General features: G+C 30.3%; 1 protein-coding gene across 1 annotated transcript; it reads right to left on the bottom strand.

The window, feature by feature from the left end:
• Positions 1–888: 888 nt before the first annotated feature.
• On the bottom strand, positions 889–21,248 carry LOC135953935 (neuropeptide CCHamide-1 receptor-like). Its single transcript, XM_065503973.1, has 5 exons — positions 21,239–21,248; positions 18,864–19,696; positions 15,569–15,731; positions 14,915–15,095; positions 889–1,846 (listed from the first exon to the last, which is right to left on the bottom strand). The coding sequence occupies exons 1-5, from the start codon at positions 21,246–21,248 to the stop codon at positions 889–891; spliced, it is 2,145 nt and encodes a 714-aa protein (XP_065360045.1).
• Positions 21,249–24,206: the final 2,958 nt, after the last annotated feature.

Below are 24,206 nucleotides of genomic sequence, written 5' to 3'. Positions count from 1 at the left end.
TTACATATATTTTACAAATGTTTGATCCGGACGAGATGTGGTTTAAACAGTATAGCGCTACGTGATTTATTGAAGTCAAAATTTGGCTATAACTTGATTTCGAGAAATGGACCTGTCAATTGGGCCCCCAAGGTCGTGTTATTTTGCATCTCTCGATTATTTCCTGTGGTGGCACGTGAAGTCACTGGTTTATGCTGATAAACCAGCGACAATTGACGCCTTGAAGGCCAACATTGTTCGTAAAACCAGCAAAGCTCGAAAGAGAGGCACGTGCAGAATGCGCTTAGTCACGATCAGACTCACGATCATTGTCAAATGCTAATGCCATGTATTAATGAATAAAAATGTATTTCGATTACAATTTACTTTTGTTAACAGTTTAAAGAAATATCAATGGAAAAATTGACTCTCTTTTCACACATTCATTCTCATGAATTAGGTTTTTGACAACAGTCTAAGGTTTTTGGCTCTCAGTTACCTAACAAGTTGTCATCTATGGTTTAAAGTTCATTTACGTATGAGTATTATTTCACCATAAAAAAAGACTTTATTTAATTTAATATCACTCATACGCATGAATGATTTAATTTGAATTGATGGAATGAAATTTTTGGCAACGTATGAATGCTATATGACATTTTCAATTTTACAAAGTGTCATAGAGCCAAGTAAATAAATAATAAATGATGATGATGATGATGATGTAAATCAAGGCCAAGCAGACAAAGCAATTTACTTATAATAGAGGCAGATGGAAGGACGGAACAAGCACTCAGTCAAAACAAATAAACATTAATCAGACGACTGGTAAATAGTTCGATAAAAGCTAAACAAATAAAATTATCCACAAAAAAATGTTTGTTTATCTTTGATGTTTTATTATTAAAGTTAAGACATGGCTGCCTCTTCTTCGAAACTTATTTGTTTGGTCTTAAAGCGACTGCATACTACATGTTGTGGCCGGGAATGTTGCTGATGTTGTACAGGATGAATACTTATTTTGCCATTAACACCATATTGCTGCTGATGATGCTGACGATGACCTGGCAAACTGGCAGCCACTACAGCTGCGGCCCTAACATCGGTATTGTTGCTGTGCAGCATGGCAACCATTTCACAATCTGGACCAAAGGGCATTTGCAATTGTATCTGCACTCGAGTACGCTGACAGACCTCATCGCTGGAGCGACGATTTGAGCTGCGTGACAGCATGCTAGATGATGTAGTTGTGGTTGTATTCGTATTCGAACTAGTGGTGGTTGTGGTGGCCACAACATTGGTACCCAAACGTTTACGTCCTGCTGCATAGCGGCCGCAGGTCATAGAAGTCACCAACCCCGTCCAGCTGGTCACTATTAATTTATAGAATCCCTTGCGAAATTTCGTTGACATTAAATTGTAGAGTATGGGATTAACAGCTGAATTTAAATACAGCATAATACGGCAAAAATACAAAAGATTGTAATAACGCTCCACCCCTATATCCAGCAGAGTTTGTTCCGAACTCAAAATGATGTACATGGTCAAGAGACGAAAAGGCAGCAGACACAGAAAGAACGACAAGACCACGGCGCCCAACATTAGAACCACCTGTTTGCGGGCCTTTAAACTGTATTCCGGTTTGATGGGACGTATGCGCATCATGGGTCCTTTATTCGAGATTAAATTCTTAGCTATAATGCCATATAAAATGATCAAGATGAACAGCGGTAAGATGAAGAACAGTGTAATGGTCATCATAAAGAAGCCAATGGTCCAGTTGTTCAAGGCTTGTGTTAGGCAAACTGCCACCGAGGATCCATCTATATAATCGACAAATCTATATTCAGCCACCCATAAAATAGGGCTGGATATGGTTAAATTACGGAGGAGTAATAAGAGAACAAAGAAAGAGAGAAAGAAAGAGAAAGACTAGTAAGCAATTGCCTTAATTGTGTCAGCTGCAGGTTAAAATCAAGTTTTTAGTGCAGAAATAAAATATTTTGGAAATTATATCAATATTCACACACATACACACACAAAATAAGTAGTAGAGGAAGAGGAAATTTTATGTTGATGGCTCGTTATTAATAATGATTTAGATTTAGATTAAGTTGATGAGATAGTAGGAGAAAGTAGTGGCAAATGTCAGTACAACTTGTGATGGTAGTGACTGTAAGAGAAGAATGTAGTTAGACATTTTGCTGTAGGCAACATTCAACAAAAAATGTTAAGTTAAACAATATTTACAGTATGAGCTTATGATATGGGAATTTATGATAAAACAAAGTAAACTTCAAATTATATTTTCAATATTTGAGAGCCTTATTTATCTTCTAATCAATTAGCAATACATTCTAAACTATATCTACTGTTATCACGAAGTTATCACAATGGATCATGTACAAATTTTTACGGCTTTTATGTTAAAAATTTGATCTCCTGAAAAGTTAAAAAACACATAGGCGTAGACGACTAAATAATTGTAATTCTTTTATGCAGTAAGTGAAAATACTATGGAAACTTTGTTTGGCAAACTGTATTTCATAATTTCAGCTATCAAAAACATGACGTTTTATGAAATATATATCGCTCATTTGCTACAACAATGACATAACTCAAAATCCGGGTGTTTTGAACTGAGTAATACAAAATATGCGCCGTTCTTTAGTCTTTCATATAGTTTTATCAGTTTTAAAAAGAGTCAATTATTTTTTGTATGAGAGTGTTCTTTTTTGTTGTAAACGTCAAAATGAAAATTCATGTTTTCTCGTATATTTGAAAAGTAAAAATTTGGGTTAAATAAAGATTAGAAAGATATTAATATCTACTATTTAAATCAGGTTTTATTTCTGAAATCGCATGATTTGTTGAACATTTATTTAAGAAATAGTAAAATGTCATAAAACAAAGTCGTTTTTCTCGAAACGACTTTTTTAGAATTATGACGTTGTTGCAGCAAATGAGCGATATATTAACATTTTTGAGATAACTTAAAATTTCAAATATAGTAAATTACAGCGTTTCTAAGCGTTAAAGTTTAAGAAAAATACATTTCTAGAATATATATGGGGGATTTCACGTCAAGTGAACCAACTTTTAAAATCGATGTCTTCCGATCGGGATGAAATTTACACCAAGGTTAGACCTATTGGATAGTAATTCAGACACAATTTTTCAACAAGATCGGTCCAGAACTCTCTGAGTTAGGGTCAAAATTTGACATTTTGGCCAAACATGTGATTTTTCTCATCCATGTAACTTATTACCTATTGTTCTTAGCAAAATGTGTTCCAAATAGTTTAGATAGCTATTTCTTCAATATTTCGAAAAAAAATATTTTTAAAAAAAAAAATAAAAATTTTTTAATATTTTTTTTCCGAAATCAAAAACTTTTTTAACTTTTTTTCAAAATGGGCCCTTTTTTAAAATAAAGCCTAGAAGGGCCCTTTTTTAAAAATTTTTTTGCTCAAAAGAAAGCTTGGGTCTTGTCCTTTAAGAGCTTTTTGGTCTCGTAGTGGGATGCGAGTGGAATATCTATCAAAATAAATATTTTGTAAGTCAAGACATACAATTTTTGTGTTAGAACATTTATTTTGATACTATCCCACTCGCATCCCACTACGAGACCAAAAAGCTCTTAAAGGAATAGACCTAAGCTTTCTTTTGAGCAAAAAAAAAAAATAAAAAAAGGGCCCCTTTTGAAAAAAGTTCGATTTTGCCAAAAAAAAAAATAAAAATTGTATATCTTGAGTTACAAAACATTTATTTTGCTATATATCCCACTGGCATCCCACTAAGCGACCAAATAGATTCGCGATTTTCCCATACAAAATTTGTTCACTATTATGAACTTTTGAAAATTTGTATGTAGTTACCCCTCCCAATGTTAGATCAACTAAGAAGAGATTTTTGACATTTCGTATTTTAAAGGGATAAAACTGGATTAAAGCAGTTACATCGGCGTCTCTAGAACTAACAAAGAACTAACTAACCAAAAATCCAACATAATCTGAATTTTTCTAGAAAATAAATTTAAATAAAATTGTTGTTCAGCTAATTTTTATACCCTACACCACCATAGTGGGGAGGGTATTCTGCGTTTGTGCAGATGTGTGTAACGCCCAAAAATATTGGCCTAACACCACCTTAAAGTATACCGATCGACTTAGAATCACCTTCTGAGTAGATTAAACGATGTCCGTCCGTCCTTCTGGCTGGCTGCCCATGTAAACCTTGTGCGCAGAGTACAGGTCTCAATTTTGAAGATATTTCGATCAAATTTGGTACATATATTTTTTCTATTTTTTCCCAAGGACGAAGCCTATTGAAAATAGCTGAAATCCGTCCATTATTTCACCTAGCCCCCATACAAATGTCCTTCTGAAATTGGACTTTATCGTTCATAAATGTTTAATTTATAAATGTATCTCCACAAATTGCGCTCCAAATAAGTTTTTTATATACAAAATTCATGTCACCAAATTTTGTTACGATCGGTCAATAATTAGTCATAGTTCCCATATAGACCCGCTTCCGCAAAGCACTTTAACGTGCTTAAATCACTTAAAAATTTTGGTATATACACAAAATTCAACATAAATAACTTTCATAAATCACACGACCTAATTTTATGGTGATCGGTCCATAATTGGTCATAGCTCCCATATAAGGCCCACTTCCGAAAATCACTCACGAATATAAATTTTAAAAGAAAAATATTTTTACTCATTTACTTGGTGTAGGGCTTGACCGACTATACCTTCTTACTGGTTTTTTTTTTTTTTTAAAAGTAGTAGAAATACCACTTTTTAAAAATTGGTATAGATACTTCTATTTTACAAAAGTAGTAGAAATACTACGTTTTTCATATGTACTATTTTAAAAAAGTAGTAGAAATACCACTATCTTAGAATATAATTAGTGATACTACGTTTTTAAAAAGTAGTAGAAATATTATTTTTTTAAAAGGTAGTAGAAATATTACGTTATCAAAAAGTACGTAGAAATACTACGTTTTTTTTTTAAAAAAAAGTTGTATAAATACTACTTTATTTTAAAAAAAGTATCAGAAATACTACTATTATAAAGAAGTAGTATAAATACTACTATTTTCCAAAAAAAAAAAAATAATAGAAATACTAAATTTTTTTATAAATCTGTACTAATTTTTTTTAAATGTAGTAGAAATACATACTACTATTTTTAAAAAGTTGTAGAAATACTAACTTTTTAAAAAAGTAGTAGAAATAGTACTATTTTAGAAAAGAAGTAGAAGTACTTCTTTTTTAAAACAGTAGTACAAATACTACTTTTTTTTAAATAGTAAATTTACTTCTTTTAAAAAGTAGTAGAAATACTACATTTTTAAAATAGAAATATTTCTACTACTTAGTAGAAATACTACTATTTTTGAAAAAGGAGTTGAAATACCACTTTTTTTAAAAAGTAGTAGAAATACTATTCTAAAAATGTAGTAGAAATACTATTTTTAAAAAGTAGTAGACATAGTGCTTTTTTAAAAAGTAGTATGACTATACTATATTTTTAAAAAATAAGTATTTCTACTACTTAGTAGAAATGCTACTATTTTAAAAAAGGAGTTAAAAAACCAATTTTTTTTCAAAAAGTAGTATTCTATTAAAATACGAAATAATACCACATATATTAGTAGAAATACTACTTTTCTAAAAGTAGTAGATATATGTATTTCTGTGACTTTCATATAAAAAATTCACTATTTTTTGGCTGTCCTGAAAACCCATAAACCTTTATGCTAGACCGCGAAATGATTGTAATTCTAAATTTATTAAAAGTCCATGTATATTCCACACTTTACATATTGATGATTACCACATATTGTTATCTCGCAACTGATCATTTTGATCAACATAAGATAATAATGTCAGTTTGTTGGAACAATCATTTTGCATCATTATTATTGATTATTGTAACTATCGATATTTTAATTTTCTCAAATGCAAACATTTTACAATTTCCTCCATCGTCCAAATAACAGTAACCAATACTGTTTGTGACAGCACAGTAGAGTGCAAACCGCATTTAGAAAGTAAACAATGTGAATGAGAGTGAAAGCAGATGTTTTTTTTCTTTTTTGTAACATAAAACTGAGAAGCTTTTAAGAAATACTAATAATATCATATGCTCATTTCATTTCATTTCATTTTATTTCTACTTCATTTCGTTTGCTTCCAGTGTCTACACACGCACAGACTCGTGCTAAGCTTGCTGCGTTTATGCCCTGGGGTGTCCTTTTTTCATGACAGCCGAACAATCTTATTTACATTTTCCCTACTTTTCGTTATTCCTCTTTAATGCGTTCCTATTTTCCTGTAACTCTTGCTCTTCTCGCCTAAAAGCTTTATTTACAATTGCAGACGCATTCAATCACATACATTTACTTTTGAGCCCGCAATAATGTAAGTACCTGGCAGTTTTAAAAGGTAAGTCCTAATTGGCCCCCTCGTCATTTAACATGACCGTGTTAAATTCGCCAATTAAAAGCCTTAAGAGTAGGTTGGTGGGTAATCAATTGTGTTTAGATTTGTAGCTAAAATATTCTATATAGATCCAAAAGCTGCTGGGTCAGAGTGCTTGTATGTAATAATGAAAGTGAGAGCAAGTATTTTCTGTTGTCAAAAACAAACCAAATAAAAAATAATTTTTTTGACCAAAAAATCTATGATTTTTTTATATTGCCAGCATGATTTTTTTGAAAGCATTTTTTAATTCTTGGTAGGGTTTTGTATTGTTTTAGGGAATAAATAAAATTAAAACACAACAACTACAAACAACAACGAAAGTGTCAATGTCTGATAAGGGTTTTACATTTTTTTTTTTTGGCAAAACACACGCACAAAATTAACAGCAGGAGAGCTAAAGGAGCAGCAGCAGAATATCAGCTTGTTAATTTCATGTCGATATTATTACTTTGATAAAGAAAATGAACACCACATAACATAAAGAAAACAGTGAATATTTATTTAATATTTTGCCATTTTAATCATATTCATGGTTAAAAATTTGACAGCAAAAATACAGGGGTAATCCAGAAAGTCATTTCAAACTTTGCTACAACAAATACAGAAAGTATTTTCTATATTTAAACTAGGAATAGTGGTATATTAGGGGACCTTGAGTGGAGACTATGGACAAATATTTCCCGATTTTCGCAATAATTTACAGTATAATTTTAGAGTACTTAGAACTAATTTGTGCAACATTTTATCAGGACTGGTCAATATTGTATGAATGAAAAAAATTTCAAGGTACAAGCCGACCCCCACCCACTAGAATTAGTCTATGTATTGTAGAAATACGTTGTGTAAAATATTAAGAAATCCTATCTTCTTAATATTTTACGTTAACAAGGGGAAAAAAATGCAATTTTTTTAGTTTATGTAAAATGTTCCATTAAGTACCTAATTACATTTGCAATTTAATTTAAAAGAATCGAAATGTCTACGTAATTATCGCTCTAATGAGATATATAAGACAAAAATTGGTTAAAAAATATTAAAGTTATTAAAAAATCCCCAGGGCATTAACCTGTCTCAGGCCAGGTCAGTAGAACAAGAAATGTAGGAAAAAAATGTTGTTGTTCAGCTAAATTTTTTTTTTAAAAAAGTAGTAAAAATACCACTTTTTTCAAAAGTGGTAGAGATACTTCTATTTTAATAAAGTAGTAGAAATACCACTATCTTAGAAAATAATTAGTACAGGCAAATTCCGGTATAACGAATCTCACTTTAACGAAAATCCGATTTAACGCACGGTCAAATTCTTTACATTGACTACCTTATATAACGACCGTTTCAAAAATTGTATGCTCGATATAACGAATGGTGAGAAAAAACAAACAAAATCAAACAAACGACCAAATATTTAACATTGACAACCTTATATAGCCAACATTTCGAAATTTGTACGCTCAATATAACGAACAGAAAGTATAAAAAACAAAAGTAGTAAATAATGTAAAAATAAGAAAATAAGTCGTTATAGTACCGCTTTCAATGGTTACTCTACTTAATAATAGGTGCTGTCATTTCTTCTATAGTGGTTTTAATTGCTTGTTTCACAATATCGAATGAAAGATTTCGTTCGCATTCGAAGCGAAAGGAAACTGATTCGATCACGTAAACATGTAGTTAAGGAATCCAAAATCAACTTAGAATGCGAACGAAATCTTTCATTCGATTTTGTGAAGCAGGCTATAATTGTACATGTGTTCACGTGAATTAAATGTGGAAAACCATTGAAGCATTTCGTTGAAAGAAAAAGTAAAACATTTAGATGAATGAAAGAAATATGGAATAACAAAATTCTCAAAATGTATTTTGAAGAAAATAAAAACAAACATTTTATTTATTTGACTTAGTAAAATAAATAAAATGTAAATTATCTTCACACAAATTAAGTGGAATCTGGAATCTTCAAAATCTTTTTTTTTTAATGTTTGTCCCTGAGTTTAATTTTCTACAGGTTGAATCATTTTCAGAATCGAAATCCCTTACAATGAAGGCTTTATTAATCGTGGATAATGCACCAAGCCACCCTCCAGAAGAACAATTAGTAAAAACTACTAAAGATATACAAATTTGGACGATATTCATGCCTCCTAATGTCACACTGCTCATCCAACCTAGGGATTAGTTAAATTCCAATATAGAAAAAGTAGACCAAAATTAAAAAAAAAACATCTCGATATAACGAATTTTTCAAATTTACGAATGGGCCTGACAACATATTGTTCGTTATGCCGGGATTTGCCTGTAATACTACTTTTTTAAAAAGTAGTAGAAATATTATTTTTTTAAAAGGTAGTAGAAATATACGTTATCAAAAAGTACTTAGGAGAAATACTACGTTTTTTTAAAAAAAATTTATAAATAGTACTTTATTTTAAAAAAGTATCAGAAATACTAATATTATAAAAAAGTAGTATAAATACTACTAATTTAAAAAAAAAAAAATAGAAATTTTAAATTGTTTTAAAAATATGTACTAATTTTTTTAAAATTTAGTAGAAATACATAATACTATTTTTAAAAAGTTTTAGAAATACTAACTTTTTAAAAAAGTAGAAGAAATATTACTATTTTAGAAAAGAAGTAGAAGTACTACTTTTTTAAAATTGTATTACAAATACTACTTTTTTTTAAATAGTAAATTTACTTCTTTAAAAAAGTGGCCACTAGAACAAGAAATTTAGGAACAAAATTAACATAGTTTGAGAAATATTGAAATAAAAGCTAATTTTACAAGTATTACAATATCTTCCATAGTTTTTCCGTATCTGCGATTTACAATTTGCGATTTTCGAGAACAACTAATTTTTTGTCCACATTTTGGAAAATGATCCCAATTTCCTTATAGTTATGAATTTTAAGTAAAACCTATTCAGAATGAAAGTTTTACTAAAATCGGAAAACGTTAACCCTTAAATCGTGAAGGTCAAAGGACAAATTTTTCAATATTTGGAATTTCTCATGGAAATATATATATTTTTGGGACGATTTTAATGAAACTTAAAAAGTGACAATGAGCCTATCTTTTATTTTAAATATAGTCTGCAAGTTTTACTAAAATCGGAAAACGTTAACCCTTAAATCGTACAGGTCAAATGTTAATTTTTTCAATATTTGGAATTTCTCATGGAAAGTAGTGAAATGTTATATATTTATGGGCCGATTTTATTGAAATTTAAAAAGTGATAATGGGACTATCTAAACAAGTTGGTTTCTAATAACTGTTGCAAGAAAGAAATAAAAAAACTATTTCTGAAATATTTTTTGGTTATTTTAGGAAAAAAATGTGTTTTAATGACAAGTGGAAACATTTTGAAAATTTTGAAGTAAAATAATATTTAATATTAATTAGTAAATTAAAATAATTTATCTTTCAAAGAAACTTTCAAGTTTAACTTCTTAAGAACACGTGCGTACATCTATTGTATATGTAGCTACTAAAAGGTTTTGTTTTAGCTATGAATTTTTATCTACAGCCAAAACATTTTATTTTTTTAATAATAAATACAAGTATCTACAAGTTTTGTTTGCCTAAAATTTATTTATATTATTTACATTAATTTTATTACTACTTATTACTTGTTTTTTTGTTATATTTTTTTTTAACGTTTTCTTTACATTTTCTGGCGGGTCTTTGGCAAAATTTGCATATAAACAGGACAATATTAATAAAAAGTAGACAAAAAGTAACAAAAATATAAACTAAACAAAACAAAACAAATATTCTACGATTTGCGATAATGACATTAATGAGCTCTTAAATTTTTATATTTCAATGACTAAATATTACGAATACTATTGTACATAGCAGCAGAGTCAGAGAAAGAAAACAAAAAAAAATTAAATTTATTTGTTGGTTTTATTATGAAAACTGTTGTCAGTGTTATTTTTAGTTTGTTAATTAAATTATTTTTTTTTATTGGAATTCCAAATTTAAATAGCTTACAAAGAGGAAACGGAAGTTGTTGGATTGTTTGGAAAATTTTAAGTTTTTTATGTAATAATGTATTCAACTAGAAATATTGTTGTACAATCTGTAATTAAAATATATGTGTAAGATAAGACTGCTATAAATAGAATAAATTTGTAAATATAAGATACATATCGCTCATTTGCTGCAACAACGTCATAATTCAAAAAAGTCGTTTCGAGAAAAAAACGGCTTTGAATGTTTTATGACATTTTACTATTTCTTAAATAAATTTTCAACAAATCATGCGATTTCAGAAATAAAACCTGATTTAAATAGTAGATATTAATATCTTTCTAATCTGTATTTAACCCAAATTTTTACTTGTCAAATATACGAGAAAACACGAATTTTAACTTTGACGTTTACAACGAAAAAAAACTCTCATCTAAAAAAATAATTGACTTTTTTAAAACTGATAAAACTATATGAAAGACTAAAGAACGGCGCATATTTTGTATTACTCAGTTCAAAACACCCGAATTTTGGAGAATTCAGCTCAATTATTGCCAAAAATATTCAAGGCAATATCCAAAAACCACCATATTCATAAGACGAAAAACTCGTTATAACGTATGTGTAAACAAATTGTTACAAAACAGAAAACGCTATATTTTTTTCATCTATACCTTTTTTTATTGGAGTTTAATGGTCTTTTTTTTCTCGGTTTTTATTTCAAAATAATCCGCAAACTCTCTTCTATTTAAAAAGTCCAAAAACCCATAAATTCGTTTTAATTTAAAAACATTGTGGAATTTTTTCACTTTAGAAATGCATGGAAATTAAAGGAACTTTTTTTTTAAATAATCTTTGATGAAAATATTCACTTTCTGTACATATGTTGATAACACGCAGTTATTAACATTGTTTAAAAGTATGACAACATTAACTGTGATGTAGCTTTAAAATCTCTAGGTGTTTATTGTGAAAATAGAACATTCTACTATTTCCGTTAGCTTATTCATGAGACTTCTAGAAGGTGGAGCTGTGTATATAAATAGTAACGAGTTGTGAGTGAGTTAGTATATCGTTGGAGCTGTTAGAGTTAACATCAACTGTATTAACAGTGTATTATTGTAAATGATTGTGTTTATCACTTAAAATGTGGGATTTAGAATAGAGTTTGTAATAACTTATATGTAATTTTGAAGAGAATATATCTGTTATTTATTCTCATTTAGTTATTGAACATTATAGTGTAAACAACAAAGCTTTTAATGCTTCGAAAATGTGGAATTTTGGGAATTTCCTTCACCCCCTTGAATCACCCCCGTAGCCTGATTTAGGATTCATGGTTGGTAATGTCCAGAACACATAACATTCATGAACCCCACCCTTACTAGGGAGATTAAATAGAGCATTAGCGGAAACTACTCTCACAGCGACTACCAGGCCATAATCCTATTGAAATGACAAGGATAACGTTTCGAACGATAAATTTGCTATCCGTTTGACATAGAATGAGGAAACCAAAATTACGGATGCCCTAAAGATTTCTAGGAGAAAACAATCGGATGAAATGAGACATTTTTAAGGGAATGCCTCAGAACAAGGCGCCAATTTCAAAAAGGAAGGTCCTAACAAGATGCCAATGTAAAACATCTAGCATATCAGCAAGCTAGGTAAAGGCTCCACCTGACAATAAGGAGAAGCAAACAATTTCTGAATTCACAACAATTTGTATCGTGTATCTTGTATTAAATACAATTTTTGTTTATTAAGTTGTGAACACCCATTGTATATTGTATGAATGTTTTTGGAAGCGTAGTATGTATAACAACCCTGAAGGAAACCTGGGGTCAAGTGTCTCCAAGTCACCGGTTTTGTCGACTATTTTGGTGACTTTTTAGCGACATTGTCAACGAAGCGTCAACGAAGACGACTCTTCCATCTGTTATGAATTCATACCATTTCGTTTTTTAATTTGTTTAATACAACGTGAAATGTTAACAAAATATGCAGTTTCATTATTTACATCTACTTCAGAAAAGTACCAAAAGTGTAGATTAGAATTACTAAAATGTACTAGTGAATCAGTACCTAGTCAATAGTAATGTCGTCAGTAGTAGAATTCCAATGATATGCACATGTTAAATGTCTATAGTAAATAGCATTGTCTGGGGTAAAATAAGTCACTAGTACTGGTGACTGTGTCAATAGTAAATCAGTATAGTTTCACTATTGACACTTCCTGCAGGGAAGTAGACCGACTCTCATTTTTTTCAAATTACTCTCTTACATATACCCGTATATGTGTGCTCAACGAAATTTATAGCTGTAAACCAATACAACTTTATAAAAACATACAAAATAAAAGTGTATAAGTGTATTTAATTTTTGTATGAAAATTTCCAACAACAAGCTTACACTATTGTATTTGAATTCAATAATACACTTGATACAATGATACAAGGGGTTTTGTGAATTCAGCAAATATAGCTTCAGGCCATTGTATATGGAAGTTGATGTGAATCCTTGGGGAAAATATATCGAATTGTAATGTCACGTTTTAAAGACCAACGAATTCTACAGCTCCTTAGAAAATTTGTTGAGGTAGTTTTTCCAAAATTGTGGTATTTTCACACTAAAGATGTATCAGAGAAAGAAATTAGAAAACCTGAATATGCCGCTATATGTTATATTCGCCTTCAAAAAGGTAAATTTCCTGAGTCGTGAAAGTTGGTTTTAATACCAAAACCAAACAAATGATTAGGAGAACACAATGTAAAAGCAAATACTGGAGCAAAAATATCGAAGAGTCTAAAAATATAGGCAGATGTAATAAATACAGAAGTAGCTTAGACGCTAACCAGCCCCCCGGTACGATCCGTTCCAAAAATAGTTTCTATGACCTTTTAGGTAGAAATATCCAACTAAACCTTAATTGATCCAACAGCAAAAGCGGCTGTTTCAATGTTCACTATTGGAATCAGGCGCGGATCTTGGGGAATATGAAATTTCCCCCCCCCAAAACCGAAAAGTCTTCCTATAAAAAAATTAATAAAATGAAAAATGTGGAACAACTTTTAATTAACCCCCCCCCCCAATGTTGAATGTCGATTAAAAGTTGCCAACCCGTAACTAAAAATTGGCAACTCAGCTACGGGTTGCCAATTTATGACCGGTGACCAAAATTTGTATATACCCACCCAAAAAACGAAAGACCGTATTTTGTCATTTCGTTTGCAACAATTCAATATTTTGAATTCTGGTTTCCTAAAAAATTCTAAGACAACCCCATGTCCATGCCCTACTATTTAAATCATGAAGTCTAAACAGAAAGAATAAAAATTATACGAGCTGGCATAATTTTATTTAAATTTTCATCAGGATTATTTGGTATTGAAAAACAAAATAAACATTCAATTCCATACAAATGTAGGCAGCTTATTTCAAACATGTACTTCAATATTGTTAGATTATCTACTTCATTTCCATTCCCTCCTTGAAGAACTTTATATCGCTTGAATTTTCTTTGTTAAGCAAATATTTATAAGCAATATTTATTAACTAGCTATACACCATAAATAAAATAAATGTTTCATAATAATAAAAAAAACAACAACTACTATTAAATACAGGGCTACTGTGCAGCATTTCTAATACCTGGATTACATTAAATTAGAAACAACTATAAACAAAACTACGCCAAAACAACATGCTTAACTACAAATGTAAGAGAGAAATAATAAAAAATATAAAAAAAATGAATATTATTATGGTTTAATGCGGTAATAGTAAGTAAGTAGTAGAGGAACGATTAAGAAAAACTTGTATGAATTCGATATGAACAATGAATTATTGCCAGTAGTGGATGTATATTACAGATAGTTATGAAAAGAGGGGTTAATATCTATTACTACAACCATTTTTACAATTTTTATATGATTATGGTAACCATAATATGTTTAAGTAACCATTCACATCAATTTAGCAACTATATATATGGTTGTAGTAAATAAATATATGTTTAGGGCAATCATGTTCATAATGAATCATCATAATATGTTGTTCTCAGAGTATGAAAACCATAATCCGAGAACAACACAATATGGTGAGCTATTACATCATTAAAATGGTTGCCACAAACATATACTACACTGCAATCATATATATGATTGCTACAATCATATGAATAGTAAATTAAACATATAAACAATGATACTGAAAATATTATTAGTTTTAAGTGTAATAACACCTCTTTTCATAACATTTTTTTTTAGTAGTAATTACACCGAATGCACTTGTCTTTATGAATATTCATGATCTTCAATTATTTGCTATTTACAAAATGAATTACTGGTATGAAATTTTTAATTATAACGCCCATGAATTTACGAGTGCCATGTCCAAAGATATGTGAATAATGATGATCGATTACAATGAAACAGATTTTAATTACAACACAACTCACCTGGTAAATAAAGCAGCAATACCCCAGGCCAAGGAACAGATTAATATAGCTCTAGTTTTGGTACAAACATAACCGGCCTTTAAAGGCTCACAAATGGCGTAATAACGCTCAAATGATATGGCCAAAATTGTTAAGACACTGGCATGAGCCACGGTTAGTTCAACAAATGGCACTGCTTTACCTAATGAAATGAAAATAACAGGATTATTGTAAAAAAATTAGTTGAAGGAAATTATAAATTTTTAGTTTTTAGGGATGTGCGATTATTCAGAATAACCAAAGCTATGATTAATCAATTAAAAAAGAAAACAACATTTATTTGAAATTATTACCCCCTGTCTATATATTACCTGATAAATTTTTATCATGATAAACGTCAAAATGGTTGTCAAGATAAAAAATTATCAGGTATATAGTCTCCATTTATTAGCATTAATGTTTCGTTATGACAAAATTGTTAGTGCCCAGACAACTTTGTCTTGACAACAAACGTCATTAATTGTTACGATAAATATTTGTCAAGTATAGACAGGGGGTTATGGATATAAATTATAAAAATGTTTGATTAATCAGGGTGTTAGATTAATCGCTTAATCGCACACTCCTAGTTGTTTTATATTGAGAATAATAATTGAAAATATTTGCTATACTTACACATTTCATGACCCAATATCCAGGTTTCTGGTTTTGTATTTAGTTCAACTAAAACCGTTGGAGTACAAATCAGTAGAACTAATAGATCAGCAATGCTGAGATTCGTTAAAAATATATTTGTTGAATTACGCATGTCCTTCGTGCGTACGATTACAATGGGAACCTGGAAAAGGGAATCAATTTAAATTTCAAATAAAAAAGATTGCATTTTGAGTTTAATATTTATATGAGCCCACAAAGTCAGCAATTTGCAAGGGTAAAGGTAACAACAATTCGCTACTTAGAAAAGTAAAAAAAAGCGGACCAAGTAATGACAAAATTTTAAAATTTAAATTTTGAAATGCCTATAAATTGGAAATTATAATAGATAAATATGACTAGCCAAACGCTTTCCAAAAATATAAAAATCTTTGAAATATTGTTTAAAAATTTGACATGTCAAAGGTACCCTACTTTGAGCCACCATAGCGCCGCCCCTGGAGCATTTGTAGGGCCCATTTTAATAACTTAAACTCGAATACTCCATGGCTACGCCCACGTCAAATTTTATTCTGCCCCACTGTGCATTAAAATGAAAATTGAAGACGAATACAAACGTATTTTTTTGCGAAAGAGTAGAGAAAATTATGTAAGAATATCTTGCAAAAAGTGAAAATTGGAAAATTTTGAGTTGAACCAGTCGGGAAAAATATTTTTTAAACCCATTTTTTTACCAAAAACTTTTTTCATCCGTTTATTTCCAAACTTTTTTTTCAACAAAACCTGTAGCTTCTTTAAAATTCCATAATCTATGTTTTTATACCCTTCACCTTCGTGAGAAGGGTATACATTAGAGCCCTGCATGAGTGACTTAAATAATATTTTAAAACATTTAATTTTTTTCAAGCACTGTTTTTGACTCACTCATTGTTTTTTGAATGAATATAATAATTTATTCAAAACAAAAACGTATTTGACAAAAATTTCAAATAAAGCAAAATACATGAATGTAAAGAGTAAAGCATTATGTGAGTATTGAGAGTGTTTCAAATCGAGTGCAAAACAGCGAGTGAATCGAATCATAGAGGGCTTTATTATGTGATTTAATTATAATGAAATTCTTTGAACGAATTACTATTCTTATGCATTTTTATAGCGAGATTACAAATAAAACGCATTATTGTTTACATGTATATTTTATTAATCTAACTCATATAGTAATTATATTTAAATGTTATTTAGAGATGTAAGCAAAACTACTGTAAATTGAAAAATATAAAATATAAGGACCACAAGAAGTGAGCATCTACTTCTTGTGGAACTGCATTTTTTGTGATTCATGTGTAAAAAAATAATTTGATTTACCGCAATATCATTTGAGGCAATCAAGCATCGTTTTTCAGAAATCACGTTACGGGTACAAGAGAAAACCCTTTCTGAAGGTGCGCTACTTGTACAAGAGAAAACCCTTTCTGAAGGTGCGCTACTTGCAGGTATTGCTAAGATTCGGCAGCTCAATTTGTGTAAAAAGGGGAACTCGTTCTTATGCGAATCCCTCCACTTAAGTGAGTCGAAATCATCAAAAAAGGACACTTCTGTTGTTTAGTATCGTCTCAACTCTGAGGCCACTGAATCCTCGTTGGTTTGAAAATCAGATGATCGAATAAAATCTGAAAACAATTCTAAATTTTTCGATGAGATTGGAGCTACTGATTGTTATTGTGGTTCTGTCATAGGCTCACAATTCTGTACTAGGCTTTGTATCAACTCAATACATTTCAATTTTATAAGATTTCGATCTTCTTCAGAGAAACTTAGCAATTTGTTTGCAGGTGGGAACAGAAATAGTGCAACTCGATACCAGGTGGTCAAATTAGAAAAAATTACAGTTTCCAAGTAGTGCCTATGCTCGTTTTTCAAAGCCTTGGCAATACTTATATCCTCATTGTTTTCAGCGCATTTCTTTAGAAGGCTGTTTACATAAATGTAGACCAAATGAATTGTTGGAGGGAGAGAAATACCCTCTAGTATCTTCGAGGCTTCTTCAAAGGGTCGAATTATGACGAAAACAGCAGTTATATTTCTTAAATCAATATTCTGTATACGATGGATTTCATGTTTTTTTATTATTATTTGCTTTAATTATTTTTCTTTTGGCATTTAAAACTCGATTCACTCGATTCAGAATATTTATTTTGTATTCTTTTTATATACGTAAGTTGTTTACTTACTCGATTTGTACGTAAAGTACGTACACTTTGTAAATAATATTCAAAATAACAAATGAGTTGAGTGCAAAGCAATGGATTACTCACTGTGTGTGACAAATAGAGTCACCCATGCAGGGCTCTAGTATACATAAGTTTGTCATTCCGTTTGTAATTTCGACAATATAATTTTTCGACCTTATAAAGTATATATATTCTGGATCCTTATAGATTGTGGAGTCGATTAAGCCATGTCCGTCTGTCTGTCTGACCGTCTGACGGTTGAAATCAATTTTCTGAAGACCCCAGATATCTTCGGGATCAAAAACTTTAATAATTCTGTCAGACATGCTTTCGAGAAGTTTCCTATTTAAAATTAGCAAAATCGGTCCACAAATGGCTGAGACATGAGGAAAGAACCAGGACAACCTCGATTTCTTACCAATATCTGGATTATTAAGTCATTAATATAGACAATATGGATATCTAATGATAGATATTTCAAAGATCATAGTAAGTTGGACCTACAATGGTTCAAAATAGGAAAAAATATTTTTTAACCCGAATTTTTTTTTCACCAAAAAAAAATTTTCAAAAAAGTTTTTTTTAAATTTAAAAATACGAAAAAAAAATTTCAAAAAAATTAAAAAAACAACTTTGGAAAAAAAATTTAGTTTACCTAAAAATATTAAAAATTTGTATTTTGAAGTATAATTTTGTTTCTTTGGCAAAGTTCCGGAATCGGTCAAATTTTGCCCGAATATTGAAAAACTGAAACTGAATTTTTTACACATCGGTCCAGCGGGTTTTTTTGATTTGCAATCACTGTGAATATATCTTGTATTTCTTTTTTAATTAAGCTAATTAATCACAACATCTTTACAAAGGATTAAATAAAGATTTAAATAAAAAAAATCCCACAACAAAGCCATTAGCAGTAATCATTTGGTCAGTTTTTTTTAAACCACAAGAATACAATAAAAATAATAAAATAACAAAGTGTTTCCTTTTAAAACTCTTACAATTAATCATTTGTTATCCACAACAAACAAGAAAGAAAGAAACGATTTAAGTTTTAAAGTTTTTTCAATCTTCAATTCAAAACTTACCATAACGTTGCCAATAACACCCATTAACATTATGATGATGCAGAAAAACATGGCAGTGGTGCGTATGTATGAAGGAATCTCTGGCACTTCGTTATCATCAAATGAAGTGTCATTGAAGGATGATGGTGCAGCACTAGAAGATGCTGAGACATTAAATATTGAAGTTGTAGCAGTAGAAGTGCCAGTACTTGTTGAATAAACAGCAGGAGTAGCTGCGGTAGCTGATGAAAGGATGTGGTGCTGGTCGATAATGTTGGTGATTTCATTGTTCGTGGGAAATATGACTTCATTTTTATTGCTATTGCTATTTCTATTATAGACAGTGACAACTTCATTTTTATTATTATTGTGTCGTTTGATAGAATTAGCCAGTGTTGCTGCAGAAGATGTTGATTTCGATGAATTCGTCTTCAGCCAAGATGTTGCATTGAATTGAAGAAGTGTCTGATTGTTGAGTAAGGTTACCGCTGCCGAAGGTTGCTCAGCCAACAAAATGACCCTGTTGTTGTTGTAGTTGTTGTGTTTGTAATGGGCAGCGGAAGTGTTTGTGGCCTGACAGCAGAGCAGCAAATAGCAAATAAATAAAATTTCCCATAGAACAAATTTTGTTTGATGCTTTTTCTGGCCATAAGATTTGGGATGTGTAGTTGTTGGTTTTCCTGTTGCTTCATAAGAGTTTTCATTTTGAGGGCGTTTGATGCGGTGGCAGACTACAAAAGTCCTGCACGCGCTCAATATCGCCTCTGTAAACGCCTGTTTACTATACGTGGTACAGACTCTGGTTGAAACTTCAAGGGCGTTTGTTTGCTTTTCATTAACTTGCTTACATATGGCTTAATGTAGTTGTAGTAATTGTTGTTTTGTTTGCTGTTAACAACAACATCATAATCAGCATTATTATTATTATTTATGTTGTTGTTATTGCTGCTGTTGTACACTAGTCATCTATGGCAAGTAATCACAACATTTTCACTTTTAAGTCACTTTTAAAGCTTTTATAGGCAGGATATTATCCAGCTGTTACAGTGCTGAGGACCACAGGATATTTCTCAGTTTGTTACTTATATTTTGTTGTTGTTTTATTTCTAACACGTTTTTAGCAATCTTCTATTTTATTGTGTTTTTTCTGTATTTCATTAGATTTCATTTAACACGTTCCCATTTCATAGCATCATCTCAATGCTCAGTTGTGTATTGTCTTGTATCAATTTAATCGGATTAATTTAATTTGTGGCCATTTTTCAATTATGTAAAGAAAATTTAATAATAAATTGTGGAGCAAATAAAAATTTATCAATTATGTCAATAACCACAGGCAGTACAAATCCTTTAGAAAACTGTAAAGTAATAAGAAAGAGAGAGGGAGAGAGAAAAGGAGTTAGATAATTAGATGAGTGATTACATGAATTTAAGTCAAAGTTGTGTAATACAGTGGTTAATAAATATTGTATAAAGGGATTAAAAGTTTAATACATATAAGTAAAAGTAATAATCTTAATTATAAAAAATGTTAAATACATACATATTTAAAACTTGTTTCGCCTAATTACACTAAGCATCAAACTTTTAAAAGCTAAAAAAAAAGTTGTGGAATATTTTTTTTTACTGTAATTGTGACCCAATAAACTCAGAACAGCCATCAGAAACTAATTTGCAAATTAAGTTTTGAAACCAGGTGCAAAAAGGTGAAGAGTGCCTCAGGGCATTGTTGCCGGTTTAGGTGTAAAAAAAAATAATTATGATACGATTTTATTGAAAAACTCATGAAAAAGAACTAATAAAAAATATTTCGAATAGATGGGGCCATGGTAGAACCAACCAGGTACAATTATTAGGGAGAGTTTTCAATATTTACCCCTACAACGTCAAACAACGCATTTACTCTCATCACTTTTTATTTTGTTTTCGCAATATTTTGCACGTTATATTAAAACTAACACATATTTATTTGGAAAAAATTTAATTTGAATTGAATATTTCACGAAAAAAATTAAATACACAAAAATTTGTTTAATTAATTTATTTTTGTCTTAGACATTTCTTTTTGTTTTTTTCTAATTTTCTTTTGTTTGACGTTATAGGGAATGTATAATTGAGAACGTACTCTCTAATAATTGTACCTTGCTTGTTCTGCCATGGATGGGGCGACTAAAAGTTAGTAAAACTTTGATTTAAAAAAAAAATGACACAAAATTTCACGTGCTAAATTTATGACATCAGTCACAAAACTGCTGACAGAACAAAAACTTAAAGTCAGAATTAATTTCGACCTTCGAGGGAAATGTAAACAAATCTGTAATTAAAGTCACAATTAAATTTATAAACACAACAATTATTATTACTTTATGAGATAATTGGTGTTTTGTAATACATGCCTTGAGGCATTCTTGCGGGTTAGAGGGTTAAGACTTTTGGAAAAACATGACAGTGTAGGTTCGACTCTACTACCTAAGGATAGTAAAACCCTATACTTAGTTTGACGATTTTGTTGACCAATTTTTTTTAATGCGCCTCCAAAGATTCTGAAAATCATCCATTTTTGGTCAGCAGCTAATTCAGACTTGGTGATACCGCTTAACTATATATGGCAATAATAAAGCTAAAAGTCCACCAAACTAATTTCGCTTACATTTTTGGCAAAAAAAATATATTTTTCGTGTCCTTTTATTGAAAAAAATATAGGAAGAATAATTTTTTTTTTCACTTTTTTTAGAATAACTTCCAGGGACACCTAATCTTTCACTAACAAAATTTAGCAAAGTTGTAGCTACGGTAAAGCTAAACTTGTGAACATATCAATGCAATCTGAACACATCTAGGCACTCTCAATAGCTCACAAAGATCACTTTGTACATTAAAAATTTTCGTTTTTTACTATTTTAAAATACGCTGAACGACAAAACACATTTAATATTAATTTTTTCAAAAAAGAATCATTCATTTTTGAATTAATTCGCGAATCATTCATACAAAAAAATTAATTGAATGAATTGAAATGAATTTGGTATAAATTAATTGCAATTCGTTTTCAATTCATTTGAATTGATTCAAATTTCAATCAATTAATTTTTTTGTGTGAATGATTCGCGAATTAATTCAAAAATTAATGATTCATTTACAGCTCTGATGCACATGGTTTTGAGTGAATGAGAATCTGAAGGTACTTTTTCTTTATTTTAATTGTACTTTTTGTTATTTTTTAATAATGAATCTAAAATCATGAAAATAGACCCACATAATCCTAAATGAGTTAGAATGCAAAAAGGTGCAGTTAATGGTATTTTTCTACTGGATTTTATTTTCATTACAATGAACCAATAAACATGAAAAAGAATTGTTAAACTGTATGATTAATAATTAACAAAGGGAGACTTAATATTAGTTTTCTTTTTACCAGTGATACTACTAAGCTTATATGGTCAAGAGTGAGAATCCTCAAGATACTTTTCGAATATATTATAAAAATAAACCTAGAATCATAAAATTGATGTGTGAACGTATACATAAAAACCTTTAAATTTATCCAATCGTACTTTTTGAATTTTTATACCCTTCACCTTCCTGAAGGGTATGTATAAGTTTGTCATTCCGTTTGTAATTTCCACAATATATTTTTCCGACCTATGAAGTATATATATTCTGGATCCTTATAGATAGTGGAGTCGATTAAGTCATGACCGTCAGTTGAAATCAACTTTCCGAAGCCCCCAAATAACTTACATACTCGATTCATACTTCAGTATCTCCGGAATTCTTCCGGCTCGTTTGCTATTTAAAATAGAGAAAATCGGTACATAAATGGCTGAGATACAGTATTGGCCATAACTAAAGCACCCCCTCAATGAATTTTTTTCATATGGAATTTTTTTTGTATAAAATCAATGTTTTAAATATCTATTATGTATTATTTTCCTTTGTTAATATGTTTAATATTGATAAAAAAAATACTTTCAAAGTTAACCTTTCTATAAGAGGTAACTTTAAATCAAAAAATATTTTAAGGTAGAAAATGAAACGGACAAAACTAAAGCACCCCTTCAAGGATATACTATAAAAAAAAAATTTAGTTAATTTTTTGTTGCAAATCCTTTGTTTTGGATGGCACAATAACATCTCTTGGCATAGAAGATAATATGTTTTTATGGCGTTTTTCGATATTCCTTCCCAGGCTATTTTAACGGCATGAAATAAATCGTGAAAATTTCCAATTTTCAATTTATTTTCAATTTACAATTTTCACAATTTATTTTCATATTAACAATGTGCCACAAGTTCTCAATAGGATTGAGATCGGGAGATTGACTGTGTAGATTGTGTAGCCAAGTCTTACAAACTTTGGAGGGGTGCTTAGGATCGTTATCCTGTTGGAAGCTCCCTACAATTGGCATCTCTTCACTGGCATAAGGCAACATTACAGCTTTCAATACATCACGGTACATGAACCGATCCATAATCCCATAAATTTTATGATTTGGCCCAAATTCTTGACCAGAAAAGCAAACTCAGACCATTACATTGCCTCCTCCATGTTTAATTGTTCCTTTGCAATACCTAGGATTCAGTCTTCCTCCTTTTGGTCAGCGTACACGCCTTATTCCAGCGGAACTTTTTATGTTGTATTTGGATTCGGCAGGGAACACTACTGTCTTTAATTTTTGGACACTCCAGTCGATGTGGGCTTTGGCAAATTTCAGTCTAGCTTTCTTGTTCTTAGCTGATAGAAATGTTTTTTTGCTGGTCGTCAGCTGAATAATCGGGCTTCTACTACTCTTCTACGGATTGTTCTTTCGCTAACGCATAATCTTAAACTTGTTCCTACTTGAATAGCTGATGCTGAAGGATCTTTTTGTATTGTTCTTTTGATCAAGGAATCATAATATCGTGTTTTTTTTCGCGAACGACCTCCAGAATGCACCGGAGATTTTCGACCAGTCTTAAAAAAATTTGAAACGAGCCTGGAAATAACTGATCTGTTAATTGAATATTTTTTACTAAATTCATATAGTGATAAGCCCGGCTTCCAGTCTTCAATAACTTTAATTTTAAATTTACTGGAGTACTTGTTCCTTGTCATTGGTTATTTTCGCAATAAACTCTATAAAACTTAAATTTTGCACAATACGTCTTCCTATATTTTTATCTTTTTGAATTTTAAGTCCATTCATTGTGATTCCCCATAACTCACATTGCAAATATTCAGTACCGAGTCAAATTTTTAAATATCTTATAAGAGGGTGCTTTTGTTTTGTCCGTTGCGTTTTGAGTTTTTATATGATTTATCATTTTAAATTAATTTTTAATACAATTATCTTTTACTAAATGAATATTAAATGAACATTAACA

Source organism: Calliphora vicina, chromosome 1, assembly GCF_958450345.1.
Source record: "Calliphora vicina chromosome 1, idCalVici1.1, whole genome shotgun sequence".
In the NCBI taxonomy this organism is placed as follows: Eukaryota; Metazoa; Arthropoda; class Insecta; order Diptera; family Calliphoridae; genus Calliphora; species Calliphora vicina.
The sequence above is the reverse complement of the archived record's forward strand: the minus strand, read 5'-3'. Positions and strand labels throughout refer to the sequence as shown.